The sequence below is a fragment of the Oratosquilla oratoria genome, chromosome 15 (assembly GCF_046742065.1).
Source record: "Oratosquilla oratoria isolate Oo_2021 chromosome 15, ASM4674206v1, whole genome shotgun sequence".
Classification (NCBI taxonomy): Eukaryota; Metazoa; Arthropoda; class Malacostraca; order Stomatopoda; family Squillidae; genus Oratosquilla; species Oratosquilla oratoria.
Genome location: NC_134791.1, coordinates 22,847,393 through 22,867,321, shown reverse-complemented (window position 1 = coordinate 22,867,321; position 19,929 = coordinate 22,847,393). Strand labels below are relative to the sequence as shown.

Below are 19,929 nucleotides of genomic sequence, written 5' to 3'. Positions count from 1 at the left end.
TCATCAGTTAAGTTTTTATTCGCCTTTTCTAGTTCTTCCAATCTTTCAACCCTTTGTAAAATGGTGTTCATATGACCTAACCTACTCTCCAAGTCCTCGATCACCTTATCAACCTTCTTCTCTAGTCTTGTCAGTCGGGGGGGGTTTGTGTCCCCCCCCCACTCTCTTTAAATCCCTTGAAAATATTCTCATCACTTTCTACTGTATTGTTCCTATCTATACTTCTAATCTTTACATTCTTATTAGACATTCCGTCGTCCTCCAGCTCGTCTTGTGGTCGCTTGTTTACTTTTCGGCGGTCTGTTAGGACCAAGTCCTCTACTTCCTCATTACCTTCCATTTCCCCAGCAATCCCTCCCCTTCTCCTCTTTCCTTACTTTCCCACTACCCCACGAGCAATTTCCCCCCCACCCTGTAAATACAAAAAGGCACTTCTCTTTGCGTTGGGATCCACAATCTGCTCTTTTCTTCAGAACGTTCTTCAAGCCGTCCGTTCGTTGAAAGTGTGTGTGTGTGTGTGTGTGTGTGTGTGTGTGTGTGTGTGTGTGTGTGTGTGTGGTGTGGTGTAGTGTGGTGTGGGGTGTGTGTATGGTGAGTATGATGTGTGCGTGTGGGGAGTATGCATGAAGTTCATCACCCTTCTGCAGGCACGAAGCCATCTTGCGAGTACCTGGTAACTTAGACAAATCTGCTTCGAAGCGGCGATCTTCTGCTCAAAAGTCGGCTGCTCTTCCAACAAGGTTGGTGCAGGTAAGGTGATCATATTAAGACAACATGTCAGGAATCGTAGTAATGGATTTAAATTGGACAAATTTAGTTTCAAGAAGGAAATAGACAAGAAATGGTTTACAAATAGAGTGGTTAATGAATGGAACAGACTTAGCAACCATATAGTGAGCGCTGAAACTATTGGTGACTGAAGAGAAAGTTAGATAACTTTTTGGATGGTGATGATGGGTACAAATGAACATGGAATGCCTAATGTAGGCCTTATGGTCTCTTGCAGCCTCCTCCATTCTTATGTTCTTAATGACTGAGTTTCTGTGCCTTCTCTTCCCACCTGTTTATCCCACATGACACAAATCTGCGTTTACGCAAAACAGAATCTATAAAATCGGCCATCTTGTCTCGATCTCATTTTGCAACTGAAGGTAACTGGTAACTGCCACTTGCCTCTCCTAACACAAAGGGCAAATGAAAATCCATGTGAACAAGTTGCTTAAACACGGCAAAGGAAACATAGATCGGAAGTGAAGCACAAAGGGTAAAAGTAACAGGTTCGGCCACAAAAAAAAAAAAAAAATCTCATGGCGGAGACCTCCGACCTCAAGGACCCAAAGAAATACTAGAATGTCTGCCGTGCGTTGATATCGTGCCATAAAAACATGTTTACAAGACTGGAAGAAGAGGAGGAGGAGGGAGGAGGAGGAGGGAGGAGGAAGTGTAGGAGGAAGTAGGTAGGAGTGTAACGGAATACCTGAGGCAGAAGTCTAGCGATGTCTATTTAAGCGCGGCTGGGCTGAGTTCGAGACTCAGTGAGGGCAGATGCGACGATTAGGGAGGACACAAGATCTCTTTGTTCCTCCACTGGCCCAACTGTGACCCGGAAGAGATATTTTTTGCGCTGTGCAGGTGCGCTCGAGTGAACAGGGTTTATGAAATTCAGAAACGTGGAAATCCATAAAAAGTAAACTTATTTGATTTTCTTCTATTTCTCTTATTTCCTTTTCTCCTCCCCTCTTCTTCCCTCTTCTCTCCCCTCCTTTCCTCTCCTCTCCTCTTCTTCCACCTCCTCTCACCTCCTTCCGTTTCCTCTCCCCTCCTTCTCTCTCTTCTTCCCTCCTTACTCTCCTATCCCCTACTTCTGTATCCTCTCCCCTCCTTCCCTCTCCTCTTCCCTCCTTCCCTCTCCTTTCCCCTTCCTTCCCGCTCCTCTCTCCTCCTTCTCTCTCCTCCCACCTCTTTCCCTCTCTTGTTCCCTCTTTCCTTCTCTTCTCCCCTCTTTTCCTCTCTCACTCCTTCCCTCCCTCTAACCCTCCCTCCCTCCAACCCTCCCTCTCCCCCTCCCTCCTTCCCTCCCTCTCTCCCTCCCCCCCTCTCTCCCTCCCCCCCTCTCTCCTTCCTTCCCCGTCTCTCCCTCCTTCCCTCCCTCCCTCCCTCCCTCGCTCTCTCTCTGTCTCCCTCTCTTCATCTCTCCATCTCTCTCTCTCCCTATCTCTCTCTCCCCTTCTCCCCCTCTCTCTCTCCCCCCCTCCCCCCCTCTCTCTCTCATTTTTTTCTCTCCCTTTCTTCCTTCCTTTCTTCCTTCTTTCCTTCCTTCCTTCCTTCCTTCCCGTCTGTACTTTAATGGATTCCTTTAATGCCGTGAAATTCCTTGTCAACGGTATTGCTGTGCCGTGTGTGCCTGGTGGTTCTATTCGGTTGGCGACGGGTTTCAGGACAGGGGAGAGAAAGGTGCCGAGTCTCATACGCACCCGCGCGCGCACGGCACAGCGCCACTCGAAGGGTGAGAAAGGTTACGCCCGCTGTGGCCTACTCCAGACCTGCATTTACATTATATCTGTTCTATTTGTTTATATGCTTATTTATTTATTCATCTATTTATCTATGTCTCTATCTGTCAATCCATCTATTTATCTATCTTCGTTATATATTTAGTTATTTGTTTGTTTATTTACTTATTTACCTATTTATTTTCTTATTTATTCATTTACATGTCTATTTAAATATTCATCTACTTGTTTACATATTCATTCCTTCATGCATTTATTTATTTATCTATTTATTTATTTATTTAGATATTTATATTAATTCATTTATTTATTCATTCATTTACTTATTTGCTTATCTATTTTTCTATTTGTTTATCTAGTTGTTGACCTATTTATTTACTCGATTATGTATTAATCTAGTCATTCATCTATTTATCTACAACTTTGTATTACTTACATTACTTGTACCTGGCTGGACCACGGCCTTCTCGAGCCACCTGTTGACCTTGGGATTTTTTGTTTTTTTGTTTTTTTTCACAAAGACGAGGTGAGGTTCCGTTTTTGTCGTCGAGATCCCAGGGTTCCTTCTTCCTTTGCTTCCTTGTTCCTTTGCTCCTTTGTTTGTGTACTTGTTTTTATTGATTAATGTGTTTACTTGTCCGTCTGTTTCCTTGTTTACCTGTATATCTACTGTATTCAATGCCTACTTGTTTGTTTATATTTTCAATGTTCACTTTTTTATTTATTTTCTAATTGTCTGCTTGTTTTTCTCGGGTGGTCGTTTGGTTGTTTGGTTCTGTTTGTTTTTGTTCATTTTTTTCTATTTTCCTATTTGTCTGCCTACTCGATTCATGTTTTTTGTTTGCTTTCTTGTTATTAATCTGCCTATTTGCTTAGTTACTTATGTGTCTATTTGATAATTTTTTATCTGTTCATCTGTATATGTGTTATTTGTTTGATTAATTGGTTATTTATTTCCTTGGTTGTTTATTCGTTTACTTGGTCTTTTCTATTTCGTTATTTTTTGTTTTTATTTTTTTCTTGATTTCTTTGTTCCCCGTTTCCTTGTATTTCTTGCCTAGTTCCTCTATTCTCGTGTTTATTTGCTAATTTCTTTTATTTCCGTGTTTCTTTGTTTCTCTGTTCCATCAAGCCTTTTTTTCTTATTCATTATTTTGTATTCTAATGCTGTTCAATTTATTTGTTTTCTTGTTTGATTTTCGAAATTTAATTTCAAGTTGGTTCCAGTTTATCTTTATTCCATTGTTTGAGTTGGGAATTTTATTTCCAATTTCGTAACAGAATCCAAGCTTAATTTTGTTTCCTTGTTTAATTTGGGAAATTCACTTCCATTTTTCTTGTAGACCCCCGGTTAAATTTGGTTTTGTTGCTTGATTTGGGAATTTCATTTCAATTTCGTTGCACAATCCCAGTTTATTTTTTTGTTTTTCTGTTTGATTTGAGAAATTCATTCCAATTTCCTTGCAGACCCCCAGTTTATTTTGGTTTTCTTATTTGATTTGGTAAATTAATTTCCAATTTTCTTGCAGAATCCCAGTTTAATGTTGTTTCCTTATTTGATTTGGGAAATCTATTTCCAAATTCGTTTTACCCTCCCCCCACTTTTTACATTGTCTTCTTACATTGATTTTTTACATTGATTTTTTACATTTTTTCTTTTTTTTTTTTTTTTTTTTTTTTTTTTTTACATTGATTTCCAATTTCGTTGCAGACTTCACGCCTTTTGGTTTGCCTGTAAAGCCCAGTCTTCCCACGATGGGTCTCTTGGCTCTCGGCTTGGTAGGTTTCTCGGCCATTTTCGCCACCACCATCCCAGCCTCTGTCATCACCTTCTTCCTGTTGCAGTTCTCCAAGCAAGTGGGTCATCGTCAGTATGACAAAGTCAGCCCTATCCAAACCTATGACTTCATCGTTGGTAAGACTAAACACTGACTCTTCTTTTTTATTTTCCTGAAAATTTATTGCCATCCACTAAGCAGGATGACTAGGCGCGTTTGAGGAACGTCAAGGCAGCGTTCTTTTCCTTTCCTCTCTACTCGGTTCCTGTTTGTTTGCTTGTTTTCTTGTTTATTATCTGCCGATTTAATAAAGCGGCCTTGCTGTGGATGTGCTGTGTCTTGCGACACTGCTTCCGAGACTCCACTCATTCATTTGAAGATTTTAAATCGTTATTTTTCCAGCAATAGTGGTACTTCATCCCCTCTCATAAAATAGTTGAGATTATCTAGTCTGTACACTCCCCTCCAAGTATCTTACTCGCACACGTTTTTAGTTTGCCTTAATTTATGTCCTCGAAACCGATAGTAAACAAAAAAGACTTAAAGTATTTTAAGTACAAAGTGTAATGTTAATATTTGCAATTCTTTGTAGTATTCCTTACTTTCAGTCCAGAAACCCCAGAAGATATCTTACCCCATGAAATGACAATATGGCAATAATCACTACTACAGTTTGCCTTCATTTTATGTCCTCTAAACCGATAGTAAACAAAAAAGACTTAAAGTATTTTAAGTACAAATTGTAATGTTAATATTTGCAATTCTTTGTAGTATTTTTATATTTCACCCTTCTGTTCTGAAGGTGGTTTCCTTCAGCTGAATAAAATCATTCTTTTTATCTACACATATTTCAGAGGGACAAAGCGGTCACAAAAAAAGGGAGAAAAATATCTAATAACTCAACCATATGATTTTTTCGGGATTTTTTTAACTCTCGTCAAGCAATTCTACTCACCTTGAAGGGCTTATCAAATCCTAATTCGATCTGGAGATGTTTTCGTTATGTAGAAGCCAGATGATCATCATATTATCTTATTTCTATTTTTTATACAAACGTATTACCATATACAATCCAGGAACGTAAGCCTGAAAAAGAAAATAATACAAGGCTCGAACATCCTACAATATGATTTAAAATGACATTTGGCAGGAGAATGGTTTGAGTAGACACTATATGAGAATGCAACCATTATCAAACGTACAACGTTTTCTTGTTGAACCTTTTTCAAGACCTTGAACGAGCTTCAACATACGAAACGTTGTACATTTAATAAAGATTCCATCCTTACATGGTGTCTACTCTGATCATGATAACTATAAGGTTACATTTCGATCCTTCTACTTGATCTCATAACAGTTGGAGCCGGGTCAGCTGGTTGCCCCATAGCGGCTCGACTGTCTGAGGTTCCCTCCTGGCAAGTCCTCATCCTCGAAGCAGGAGGCAACCCACGAATAGAAAACGAGATTCCAGCTCTGATGGGCTTTCTGCAGAGAGGCAAAGAGGATGCCAATTTCTTCACTGTGCCGCAAAAGTATTCACACTTTGGTTTTGAGAATAAGGTAAGCAAGTGCAATATATATGTTTTAACGTTCATTGTACACTTGTAGAAATGTGTGTGTATGGGCACGCTTATGTAAGTACTTACTATGTTCATAATAGTTGTTAATTGTTTTAGTAAAGTACTGCATATATTTTTTGCAGTACTTTATTGATAACAATTGACTTTTTTTTTTTAGATGTAAAGCATTCAGCGTAGAATTGAAAGGGATGATGATGATGATGATCATGATGTTGATGATTGTTATTATCATTATTGCTATTATTACTATTACTATCATTAGTATATCATCATCATCATCATCCCTTTCAATTCTACGCTGATAATGATAATTCTACGCTGATAGATAATAATGATAATGATGATGATAATAATAATAATAATAATGATAATGATGATGATGATGATGATGATCATCATCATCATCATCATGATGTTGATGATTGTTATTATCATTATTGCTATTATTACTATTACTATCATTAGTATATCATCATCATCATCATCATCATCATCATCATCATCATCATCATCATCATCATCATCATCATCATCATCATCATCATCATCATCATCATCCTTATTATCACTATCATCATCATCATCATCATCATCATCATCATCATCATCATCATCATCATCATCATCATCATCATCATCATCATCATCATCATCATCATCATCATCATCATCATTATCATTATTATTATTATTATTATCATCATCATTACCATTATTATCTATCCTTTTACACTAAAGTATATAAGGCGTCAGATAACAATGATAATTACGATGTCATTTACCTTGACTTTAGCAAAGCGTTCGACAAGGTGCCACACCAGAGACTAGTAAATAAAATCAAAGCCCATGGCATAGGAGGGAAAGTGTTAGAATGGATTAGAGCTTGGATTAGTAACAGAAAAAAGCAGGTCATCATAAATGGAGTAAAATCTAGGTGGGGCAATGTTACTAGTGGGGTCCCCCAGGGCTCGGTTTTGGGTCCCTTGTTGTTCATTATGTACATAAACGACTTGGACGATGGGATAAATAGTGGTGTTAGTAAGTTTGCGGACGACACTAAAATAGGACGCCTGATTAGGTCAGGAGACGACGCAGAGATTCTGCAGGATGATCTTAACAAATTGTTCACATGGTCGGTGAAATGGCAAATGAACTTCAATATCTCTAAGTGAAGCGTGTTAAACGTAGGGCTACAGAATCCCGAAAATAGGTACGGCTTAGATAACACGGTTTTAGGGAAAACTGAGTGCGAGAGAGACTTGGGAGTTCTAGTGAGCCCGGACCTTAAAACCAGGAAACAGCTTTATTCCTGGCGCTAATGCACTAACAGAGCATTAGGTTTCATTGCTAGGACGGTAACGACAAGAAGTGCAGAGGTAATTATCAAACTCTATCTAGCGATAGTTAGACCCATCCTTGACTATGCGGTACAGTTTTAGTCTCCGTCCTACAGAATGGACATCAATTCACTAGAATCAGTACAGAGAAGGATGACCAAAATGATATATGGACTCAGAAATTTGCCTTATGAAGAGAGGCTTAGGCACCTTAACTTACACTCTCTAGAGAGAGACAGAGTGCGGAGTGATCTAATAGAGGTGTTCAAGTTGATCAAAGGCTTAAACAAGGGTGATGCAAACAAGGTCATCATATTAAAACAACAGGACAGGACTCGCAGTAATGGATTTAAGCAGGACAAATTTAGATTTAAGAAGGAAATAGGCAAGAATTGGTTTACTAATAGGGTGGTCGACGAATGAAATAGACTTAGTTTCAGCGCTTACTACATGGTTACTATCAGTTGTTTTAAGAAACGATTAGACAACTTTATGGATGGGGATGACCGGTGGTGATGGAAACGGAGCTGCCTAGTGTAGGCCTCATGGTCTCCTGCAGTCTCCTTCATTCTTATATTGTTGTTATTGTTATTGTTATTATCATTATCATTATTATTATTATTATTATTATTGTTATGTCATTATTGGTGTTAGTTATTATTATTGTTATTGTTATTATTATTATTACTATTGTTATTACTATTGTTATTATTATTGTTATTGTTATTGTTATTATTATTATTATTATTGTTATCGTTATTACCGTTATTATTGTTATCATTACCGTTATTATTGTTATTACCGTTATTATTGTTATTACCGTTATTGTTATCGTTGTCATTGTTGTTATCGCTGTTAATGTTTTTATAATTGCTTTTTATGTTACTGTTATTGTTATTGTTATCACCATTATTATCGTTATTATCGTTATTACTACCATTGCTATTACTTGTATTATCATTATCATTGTTATTATTAATATTATTATCATTATCTTTATTATCAATATTATCGTTGTATTTATTTATTTATTCATCTATTCCTCTATTCATTTGTTTATTTATATATATATATATATATATAAAGTATGTATGTATATTTTACATAAAGAGCTACTTGGTTCTTCCTCCTGCAGAGGGCTCCATACCCGCGAGGAAGAGTCGTCGGGGGAACGTCGGTGATCAATCATATGCTCTACCTCCGCGGTAATCGACGCGACTATGACAGGTGGGCGGCCGCAGGTAACGACGGCTGGGACTTCCAGAGTCTCCTCCACTACTTCAAGAAATCGGAGGACTTCCGAGGAACCAGGACCAAGGAGAGTGGTGAGTACGAAGCAGCTGAAACCTTCTTGAAAATTTGTCAGAGCTATTCCCTTATACCATGTATCTTGAATCCGCATTAGCAGTGCAATAGAAAACTTGTACTTCAACTTTGCAACAAACAATGATTTGTTATGTCTAGTTTCGTCCTCACCTTGTCTAAAGCACCATGGAGAGTGCCAACGGTGCCTTTGCCCAGGAAAGAATTTCTTCACAATTTTTTTTCCATGTATATATATATATACATATATATATATATATATATATATATATATATACATATTTATATATATATTTACATATATATATTTACATATGTATATATATATACACATATTTATATATATATATCTACATATGTATATATATATATACATATGTATATATATATATATATACATATATATATATATATATTTACATATGTATATATATATATATATACATATGTATATATATATATCTACATATATATATTTACATATGTATATATATATATATATATATATATATATATATAATATGTATGTGTGTGTGTTTGTGTATAATATACCTTTTTTCAGACGAATACCACGGCCAAGGAGGACCTTTGAGAGTTGAAAGCAAGCGATGGGGAACTTCGGTGGGTCCAAGAGTCCTTGAAGCAGGCAAGGAGCTTGGGTACGACATCGTGGACTCCAATGGACCGTCTCAAATAGGTCAAGTATATGACTATATATATATATATATATATATATATATATATATATATATATATATATATATATATATATATATATATATATTTTTTTTTTTTTTAGAAGCTCCACCATGGGATACGAACCCTGACCCGTGCGTCGAAAATCACGAGGGCAGGACGTTAGCAACCATGCTACGGTGATGGTACAAAAAAGGACTGTACTAGTCCCCGACCACGCTTCACGTAACATTGGAAGATCTAATCTCAATTTCATCTAATCCCGTATTAGGCGAGCCATCCGACAAGTTGTGTATGTTTCTTAAGACAGATTGAACATTTTTAGAAGCTCCACCATGGGATACGAACCCTGACCCGTGCGTCGAAAATCACGAGGGCAGGACGTTAGCAACCATGCTACGGTGATGGTACAAAGTGGGACTGTACTAGTCCCCGACCACGCTTCACGTAACATTGGAAGATCTAATCTCAATTTCATCTAATCCCGTATTAGGCGAGCCATCCGACAAGTTGTGTATGTTTCTTAAGACAGATTGAACATTTTTAGAAGCTCCACCATGGGATACGAACCCTGACCCGTGCGTCGAAAATCACGAGGGCAGGACGTTAGCAACCATGCTACGGTGATGGTACAAAAAAGGACTGTACTAGTCCCCGACCACGCTTCACGTAACATTGGAAGATCTAATCTCAATTTCATCTAATCCCGTATTAGGCGAGCCATCCGACAAGTTGTGTATGTTTCTTAAGACAGATTGAACATTTTTAGAAGCTCCACCATGGGATACGAACCCTGACCCGTGCGTCGAAAATCAGTACAGTCCTTTTGTACCATCACCGTAGCATGGTTGCTAACGTCCTGCCCTCGTGATTTTCGACGCACGGGTCAGGGTTCGTATCCCATGGTGGAGCTTCTAAAAATGTTCAATCTGTCTTAAGAAACATACACAACTTGTCGGATGGCTCGCCTAATACGGGATTAGATGAAATTGAGATTAGATCTTCCAATGTTACGTGAAGCGTGGTCGGGGACTAGTACAGTCCTTTTAGTACCATCACCGTAGCATGGTTGCTAACGTCCTGCCCTCGTGATTTTCGACGCACGGGTCAGGGTTCGTATCCCATGGTGGAGCTTCTAAAAATGTTCAATCTGTCTTAAGAAACATACACAACTTGTCGGATGGCTCGCCTAATACGGGATTAGATGAAATTGAGATTAGATCTTCCAATGTTACGTGAAGCGTGGTCGGGGACTAGTACAGTCCTTTTTTGTACCATCACCGTAGCATGGTTGCTAACGTCCTGCCCTCGTGATTTTCGACGCACGGGTCAGGGTTCGTATCCCATGGTGGAGCTTCTAAAAATGTTCAATCTGTCTTAAGAAACATACACAACTTGTCGGATGGCTCGCCTAATACGGGATTAGATGAAATTGAGATTAGATCTTCCAATGTTACGTGAAGCGTGGTCGGGGACTAGTACAGTCCTTTTTTAACCATCACCGTAGCATGGTTGCTAACGTCCTGCCCTCGTGATTTTCGACGCACGGGTCAGGGTTCGTATCCCATGGTGGAGCTTCTAAAAATGTTCAATCTGTCTTAAGAAACATACACATATATATATATGTGTGTGTGTGTGTGTGTGTGTGTGTGTGTGTGTGTGTGTGTGTGTGTGTGTGTGTGTGTGTGTGTATTTACCTAGTTGTATTTTACGGGAAGGGGAGCTATGCTCGTGGTGTCCCGTTTTCGTATCTCATTTTATCTAAGCTATTTATAAATTCATGTATTGTTTTTGCACACACCACTTTCTCATCTAACTTGTTCCAACTGTCTATTACTCTGTGAGGAAAGCTGTTCCTTTTCAGGTCTCTTCTATAGCTGTCTTTTTTTATTTTCTTTCCATGTGCTCTTGTATTTCTATCATCCCATTTTATCAGATTTTCTCTATCAGTAATTTCTATGCCTTTCATGATTCTGTAAATAGCTATCAAATCTCCTCTCTCTCTTCTTTGCTCTAGTGTCTGTAGTTCAAGTTTTGCTAGTCTCTCTTCATATGATAGTTTTGAGAGTGTTGGTGCCAATTTTGTAATTGCTCTTTGTATTCTTTCAAGTTTTTTTATACATTTTTTTGCACTTGGTGACCATATCGTTGCTGCATATTCCAATCTTGGTCTTATCAGGGTGATTAGAATTTTCTTCACCATTTCTTCATCCGGGTATGTAAAGGCAACTTTGATTGTTCTTATTGAATTATAGGTTTCTCCAAAAATCTTATTCATATGTTTCTCAGGTGACATATTATTCATAACAATGACTCCCAGGTCCTTCTCATTCTCTACTTTTTTTATTCCTTCTTCTCCCAATTTATATGATCCTGTTATTCTGTTTTTACTTTTTCCAAATTCCATTATACTACACTTCTTTGTATTAAACTCCATCTCCCACTTCCTACTCCATTCCTGTACTTTATTTAGATCTCTCTGTAGTGATTCACAATCTTCTTCCGTGTTCACTTTTTTCAATAGTTTTGCATCATCTGCAAAGAAGCTCATATAGCTTTCAATTCCTTCATCCATATCATTAATATATATAGCAAACATTATTGGGGCCAGAACTGTTCCTTGTGGAACACTGCTTATTACTTCATCCCATTTTGAGTGTTTGTCTCTTATCACTACTCTCATTTTTCTTTCTTGCAAAAAATCTTCCATTCAATTTAGCAGTTTACCTTGTATTCCTCCTTCAGTTTCTAATTTCTTAAGCAACTTCTTATGTGGTACTTTGTCAAAAGCTTTTTTTAGGTCTAGAAATGCACAATCAGCCCATCCATCTCTTTCTTGTATTATATCTATTAGCCTTGAATAGAAACATATTAAATTGGTGACGCATGATCGTCCTTGTCTGAATCCAAATTGCCTTGGATTTAGCACATTGTTTTTTTCTAAATATTTTACCCATCTACTTTTGACAATTCTTTCACAATTTTTTGCTATTGTACTTGTTAGAGAGACTGGCCTATAGTTGGTAGGGTCTCCTTTATTTCCCCCTTTATATATAGGTACTATATTTGCTTTTTTCCAATCTTCTGGAACTTTACCTTCTTTAAAGGAACTGTTTATTATGCTATGTATTATGTCTGCCAGTTCATTCCTGCATTCTTTCAAAATCCAGTTTGCTATTTCATCTGGTCCATGCGATTTTCTGACATCAAGATTACTCAAGTGTTTCAATATTTCATTCTTTGTTACTTCTATTTCTTTCATAGGGGGGACTTTCTCTTTCTATTCGATCTCTTCAGGTTGTATGTTCTCCCTTGTAAACACCGATTTAAAATGTTTGTTCATAATTTCCGCCATATCAATTTCCTCTGTGTATTCAACTCCTCCTTGTCTTAATTTCTCCAAATCTTGTTTGTTTTTCAGTTTGTTGTTTACAAATCTGTAGAATAGTTTTGGTTGATCTTTACATTTTTCTATGACATCTTTTTCATATCTTCTCTTTTCCTCTCTGCACGCTTGTACATATTCATTTCTATAAGTTTATATTTTCCATTTTTCTGGTTATATTGTTTTTCTTCCATTTGGTCCAAACTTTGTCTCTTTTGTCTTTTATCTCCCTACAACTTTTATTGTACCAGCACTTTACATATTCTTTTTCTTGTTTTTGTCTTGGGACATATTTTTCTACTTTTTTATAGATTTTTGTCAAAATATTCCATTTCTCTTCTACTGTTGTATCTTCTTTGTGTATTCTTTCCCAGTTTTCATTTTGGAAGAATTCTCTTATTTTATAAAAAAAAAAAAAAAATCGTACATCAATCTTCCTTTTCTATATTGTTCATTTCTTTTCATATATTTTTTCTCATTTAGTTCTAGTTCTATCAATATGTGGTCACTTTTGCTTATTGGTGCCTGGTATTCTATCTTTTCCACTATTTTAGGTTCTGATGTGATTATTAGGTCTAGTCTCGATGGTTCTTCATTTCTATACCTAGTGTTCTCTTGGATCCATTGTGCCATTGTGTGGTCAATAATCATCTCAAGTAGAACACTTCCCCATGAGTCTTCTCCACCCTTTACGGTCATCTCTTCCCAGCATATTTCTTTGCAATTATAGTCGCCCATCATAACTATTCTTCCTCCATCTTCCACTATCTCGTTTAGTGTTACTCTTGTGTCTTCTAACATGCTTTTATGTTCATTCTCTTCCCACGAGGCTGTTTTTGGGGGCACGTAGTTTATTACAAACTTTCTGCTCTTCTTATCTCTATCTTCTACTTCTATCATAATCATCTCTACTCTATTCTTCCCATATGTGACACTCTTCACGTTTATATCCTTCTTAGTCAGGAACATAACTCCACCCCCTTGTTTTATCTCTCTGTTTCTAATCCAATAATTATATGCATTGTGTCCTATGCTGTTGGGTGGTAGTGGACCTTTTAATTTTGTCTCAACAATTCCCATTATGTCCGGATCTTTTTCTTTCAGATATTTGTTCAGTTCATTCAGTCCTGTTATTAATCCATCTATATTTGTGTAGGATACTCTTAACTTTCTGGTATTTCCATTGTATTCTCTGTTTCTTTTGTGTTTCTCTCTGTTATTTTCCATTTCTTCAATTTCATATTCACTACTCTCCAGTAGAATTCTTGTTTTTCTGTCTCCGTTCTGGTCTCGTCTTTTTTTTTTTTTTTTCTTAGCTTCATGTCTTTTCCTTATTTTCTCCTCTCTTTCCTCTTTATTCATTTCCCTTTTTATCCATACCTTTTTATATTGTTCACTTGTTGCTAGTTCCCCTGTTTTGGATAAGATATTCTCTGCCGTCGTTTGTGACTTGAATTTAATCTTAATTGGTCTGGTCTTGTCTGTACTATATTTCCCGAGCCTGAATTTCTCTTCGATTTGTTTCATTATTTCTGGCTCATCTTCCTGAACTAATTCTAGTAAATTTCTTACTTTTTCATTTTCCTCTTTGATTCTTGTGGTTCTATCTGGGTTATGTTTCTCTTCCATTCCTAATATAATTATACATTTCTTTCTATCTGCTAAGTCTCTTACTATATTCTCCTTCTGTCTCATCACTTTAATAACTGAGTCTTCAGTTTGTTCTTTCATTTGTTGTTTGATTATGTCAGTAAATGCAACTTTGCTGTTTTCTTGGATTTTTTTTCCAACCCTCTTTGTTGTCCTTACTATTCTCCTTTAAGACTTTATTCTCCTCTTTTACTTCTTTTAACTGTTTTTTTAATTCTTCAATTTCCTTAGTTAAGTTTTTGTTCGCCTTCTCTAGTTCTTCCAATTTTTCAACCCTCTGCACAATGTTGTTAACGTGACCGAACCTAAGCTCCCAGTGCTCGATCATCTTATCGAGCTTCTCTTCTAGTCTTGTCAATCGGGGGGGGTCCCCCACCCTCTTTAAATCCCTGGAAAATATTCTCATCACCTTCTACTGTATTGCTCTTATCTATACTTCTAATCTTTATATTTTTGTTGATTCCGTCCTCTCCAAAGTCATCGTCTTCAGTTCGTCTCTTGTTTACATTTCTCCTTGCTTCCTGGACCATGTAATTCTCTTCCTCATTTCCTTCCATTTCCCTCAATATCCCTTCCCTTCTCCTTCCCTATCACTTCCCCACTATTCCACGAGCACTCCCCTTCCCTATTAATACAAAAAGGCACTTCCTCGATGTTGAGATCCACGTAGTTTTCCCTTTTTCTTCGGAACACCAATCCTCGCCGTCCATTCGGTGAAAGTGTGTGTGTGTGTGTGTGTGTGTGTGTGTGTGTGTGTGTGTGTGTGTGTGTGTGTGTGTGTGTGTGTGTCTGTGTCTGTGTGTGGCTGGGTGGGTGTGTCTGTTATCCACAACGGTCATGGCTGTCTACCTCCCTTATGAGTGGGAAGAGACAATCATTATATAGATGCATAGATAAAAAAGATGAAGTAAAATGCAATAATATTCTTAAATGTGATTGATTCATGTACTCACACAGGATTTGGTGTGCCTGATATAACAGCTGTCAACGGAATCCGGGGAGCAGTAGACAAAGTCTATTTGCAGCCCGCACTTAAAAGACAAAATCTACATGTGTCCATTAAATCCAGGGCAACAAAGGTAATCATTATTTATATATGATATAATATATATATATATATATATATATATATGTATATATATATATTGAAGTATGTAAGACAGATGAGTGGAAAGGTGGTGAGATAAACGCAGAGAAACGTTAGGGATTTATTCTGACGTTTTGTCCTTACCAGGACTTCTTCAGAGTGCATACACCTTCAGACAATTCACACCCTATATACTCGTCGAAGCTCTCCTCGTTCCGCCATGATCGACCTGACCTCTCGTCCTCCTTCGCTCTGCCTCGCGAATTATCAAACAGTTCACTGTTTTTGTTAGTTTGATAAACACATCGCGGTGGTTGTTGTTTGGATGGGAAGTGATGTAAGCTGCTTCAGTTATTTTTCTTCTTCTCTGGGGAAGTCCTTTTTGCAGCACCTCTATTCTGTCCCTGTCTGGTAAGTGGTCATGAGTATCTACATGAACCACTAGCGAGTTTGATACTCGGTGTGCCTTGACGTCATTCCTGTGCTCAACTGTCCGCGTTTTAATACCTCTGCTAGTTTCCCCGTAGTAGCTCATAGGACAGTTTCCACATGGTATCTTGTAGATGATACTATTTTCTTCTCCGTTGGCCACGACTTTGTTCTGGTCCTTAACAATGTCTCCTATTTTTGTTTACGTGCTGATTACAATCATGCCACCGGCTCTAGTGAGCAACTGTCTCAACCCGCCTGAGTGGCTCGAGTTTGGCACGGACAAATACCCCCTGCTATAATTTTTAGTCACTGTCCCTTATGCTTTTTTCTACTATCTTTAAAACCATTTTTTAAATCGGTGCAACAGCCCTTCCGGATAACAGAGTTTGGTGAAAACGTTGAAAATGTAATCTATTTCATCTGTGATAAATTCTTCACCACAAATAAGGTATGCTCTTAGGAAGAATCCTATGACTACTCCACTCTCTATTCTCTCAATATGGACGGAGTAGTAGTAAATGATGTCCTTATTGGTACTTTTTCTATGAACCGAAAATACGGTCTTGATATCTTTCCACCAGATGACGGTGTCGAGGAAGGCCAATTTGTTATCTGCCTCGTGTTCCACAGTGAACTGGATGTTTCGTTCGACACTATTTAACTTTCTCAATTTGTTGTTCAAATTGGTGTTCTTGGGGGCAAAGACTAAGACATCATCCACATATCGAAACCAGGAGGTGTTTTGACCCATTATTCATACAAAATTATCTCTCTAAAACCTCCATATAGAGGGATGCTAAAACAGCACTGAGGGGGCTCCCCATCGCAAGGCCTCTACATTGGTTGTATTCCTCTCCGTTGAAAACGAAGGGACCAAATCTCACACATAGTGATATCAGTTTTAAGAAATCTACCTTACGGGTAGAGCCTTGTCATCCATATCTCTAGCTCTCTTGCTCCTTTTAACGCCCCTTCCACGGAAACATTAGTGAATAAGGCTGTGACGTCAAATGAAGCCATAATTTTTCCTGAAATATCCATATCCTTTAATTTGTAAATGAGATCATTGGAATTTTTCAGATAGGCGCTACTTCTTAATCCCAGTCTGTTGGGTAGGGGTTTCGCCAAACACTTGGCTAACCTATGCGGAGCACTACGTATGCCTGAAGTGATGGGTCTCATCGGGATGTTGGGCTTGTGGGTTTTTGGGAGCCCGCGCATACAAGGTGGTCTCGGGGCTTCCTCCAGCAGTCTTATCAGTTTCTTGCCCCTCTGGGTTTTCGAGAGTATCTTACTGGCCTCTTTCTTAATTTTTCCCCCTCCAGTGCAGCGTGACCTTGATATTTCTTCTCATATGTAGTTGTATCCAACAGACTAGGATTAATAAGTAGCGCCCACCTGAAAAATTCCAATGATCTCATTTACAAATTAAAGGATATGGATATTTCAGGAAAAATTGTGGCTTCGTTTGACGTCACAGCCTTATTCACTAATGTTTCCGTGGAAGGGGCGTTAAAAGGAGCAAGGGGGGTAGTAATATATATATATATATATATATATAGATAGATAGATATATGTATGTATGTATGTATGTATGTATGTATGTATGTATGTATGTATGTATGTATGTATGTATGTATGTATGAATGTTTGTATGTATGTATGTATGTATGTATGTATGTATGTATGTATGTATGTATGTGTATTTACCTAGTAGTATTTTACGGGAAGGGGAGCTATGCTCGTGGTGTCCCGTCTTCATATCTCGTTTTATCTAGACCGTTTTTAAATTCGTGTATCGTTTTTGCACACACCACTCTGTGGGGAAAGCTGTTCTTTTTCAGGTCTCTTCTATAACTGTTTTTCTTGATTTTCTTTCCGTGTCCTCTTGTATCTCTGCTATCCCATTTTATTAGATCTCTATCAATTGTTTCTATGCCTTTCATGATTCTATAAATAGTTATCAAGTCTCCTCTTTCTCTTCTTTACTCTAATGTCTGTAGCTCAAGTTTTGCTAGTCTCTCCTAATATGATAGTTCTGAGAGTGTTGATGCCAATTTCGTAATTGCTCTTTGTATTCTTTCAAGTTTTGTTATACATTTTTTTTTTTTTTTTTTACTTGGTGACCACGTCGTCGCTGCATACTCCAATCTTGGTCTTATCAAAGTGACTAGTATTTTCTTCACCATTTCTTCGTCCAGGTATGTAAATGCCACTTTGATTGTTCTTATTAATTTATAGGTTTCTCCCAAAATTTTGTTTATATGTTTCCCAGGGGACTTATTATTTATAACAATGACTCTCAGGTCCCTCTCATTTTCTACTTTTTTAATTTCTTCCTCTCCCAATTTATATGATCCCACTATTCTTTTTTTGCTTCTTCTAAATTCCATTATACTACACTTCTTAATATTGAATTCCATCTCCCACTTCCTACTCCATTCCCATACTTTATTGAGATCACTCTGCAGCGACTCACAATCTTCCTCGGTGTTCACTTTTTTTTTTAAATTTTGCATCGTCCGCAAAGAAGATCATATAACTTTCAATTCCTTCATCCATATTATTAATATATATAGAGCAAACATTATTGGGGTCAGAACTTTTCCTTGTGGAACCCCACTAATCACTTCATCCCAATTAGAATGTTTGTCTCTTATCACCACTCTCCTTTTTCTTTCATGCAAGAAGTCTTTCATCCACTTCAACAGTTTGCCCTGTATTCCTCCTGCAGTTTCTAATTTCTTTAGCAATTTCTTATGTGGCACCTTATCAAAAGATTTTTTTCAGGTCTAGAAATGCACAATCAGCCCATCCATCTCTTTCCTGTATTACATCTATTAGCCTTGAATAGAAACACATTAAGTTTGTGACGCATGATAGTCCTTGTCTACATCCAAACTGCCTTGGATTTAGTACTTTATTTCCAAATGCCTTACCCATCTAATTTTGACCATTCTTTTACAAATTTTAGCTGTCGTACTTGTAAGAGAGACCGGTCTATAGTTAGTAGGGTCTTCCTTGTTTCCCCCTTTATATATTGGTACTATATTTGCTTTTTTCCAATCTTCTGGAACATTTCCTTCTTTCAATGAACTGCTTATTAGACTATGTATTCCGTTTATTGGTTCGTTTCTGCATTATCTCAAAATCCAGTTTGCTATTTTATCTGGTCCATGCTATTTTCTAACATCGAGATTACTCAAGCGATTCATTATTTCATTCCTTGTTACTTCTATCTCTTTCATAGGGGGGACTTTCCCCTCCCACTCGACATCTCTAAGTGGTATGTTCTCTCTCGTAAACACTGATTTAAAATGCTTGGTCATAATTTCTGCCATTTCTATTTCCTCTGTGCATTCTATTCCTCCTTGTCGTATTTTCACTAATTCTTCTTTTTTTTTTTAGTTTGTTGTTTACAAATCTATAAGATAGTTTTGGTTGATCTTTACATTTTTCTATGATATTCTTTTCGTATTTTCTCTTTTCTTCTCTACACACTTGTACATATTAATTTCTATAACTAGTATATATTTTTCCATTTTCGTTTTTTTTTTGTATTTTTTTCCATTTTATCCAAGCTTTATCCCTTTTATCTTTTAACACACTACTTCTTTTCTTGTACCAACATTCTACGTATCCTTTTTCTCGTTTTTGTCTTGGAACATATTTTTCCACTTTATAAATTTTTGTCAAGATTTTCCATTTTTCCTCTACTGTTGTTTTTTCTTCGTATATCCTTTCCCAGTCTGCTTTTCGAAAAAATATTCATATTTTATCAAAATTCGTTTTTCCATACATCATTCTTCCCTTTCTATATTTTTCATTTTTTCCCATGTATTTTGGTTCATTTAGTTCCAGTTCAACTAATATGTGGTCACTTTTACTTAGTGGTGTCTTATATTCAATCTTGTCCACTATTTCAGGTTCTGATGTGATTATTAGGTCCAGTCTCGATGGTTCTTCCTCGTTTCTATACCTAGTATTCTCTTGTATCTATTATGTCATTGTATGTTCTATAATCATATCAAGTAGTACATTTTCCCATAGGTCGTCTCCACCCTTCACTGTCATCTCTTCCCAGCAGATTTCTTTACAATTAAAGTCACCCATTATAACTATTCTTTTTCCTTCCTCCATTATCTTAA

At 37.2% G+C, this 19,929-nt stretch overlaps 2 protein-coding genes across 2 annotated transcripts in view; both read left to right on the top strand.

Annotated features, from left to right (window-relative positions):
- LOC143033069 (ionotropic receptor 21a-like) overlaps positions 1-4,951 on the top strand; it is a 52,007-nt gene extending 47,056 nt beyond the window's left edge. The window contains exons 15-17 of the mRNA XM_076198267.1: positions 648-750; positions 4,254-4,428; positions 4,884-4,951. Coding sequence (XP_076054382.1) covers positions 648-750; positions 4,254-4,428; positions 4,884-4,951 — 346 coding nt within the window. The remainder of the gene's footprint in view (positions 1-647; positions 751-4,253; positions 4,429-4,883) is intronic.
- Positions 4,952-5,647: 696 nt separating this feature from the next.
- LOC143033364 (glucose dehydrogenase [FAD, quinone]-like) overlaps positions 5,648-19,929 on the top strand; it is a 54,664-nt gene continuing 40,382 nt past the window's right edge. The window contains exons 1-4 of the mRNA XM_076198703.1: positions 5,648-5,851; positions 8,344-8,533; positions 9,094-9,228; positions 15,220-15,341. Of these exons, the coding sequence (XP_076054818.1) occupies positions 5,768-5,851; positions 8,344-8,533; positions 9,094-9,228; positions 15,220-15,341 (531 nt within the window). The 5' untranslated portion in view covers positions 5,648-5,767. The remainder of the gene's footprint in view (positions 5,852-8,343; positions 8,534-9,093; positions 9,229-15,219; positions 15,342-19,929) is intronic.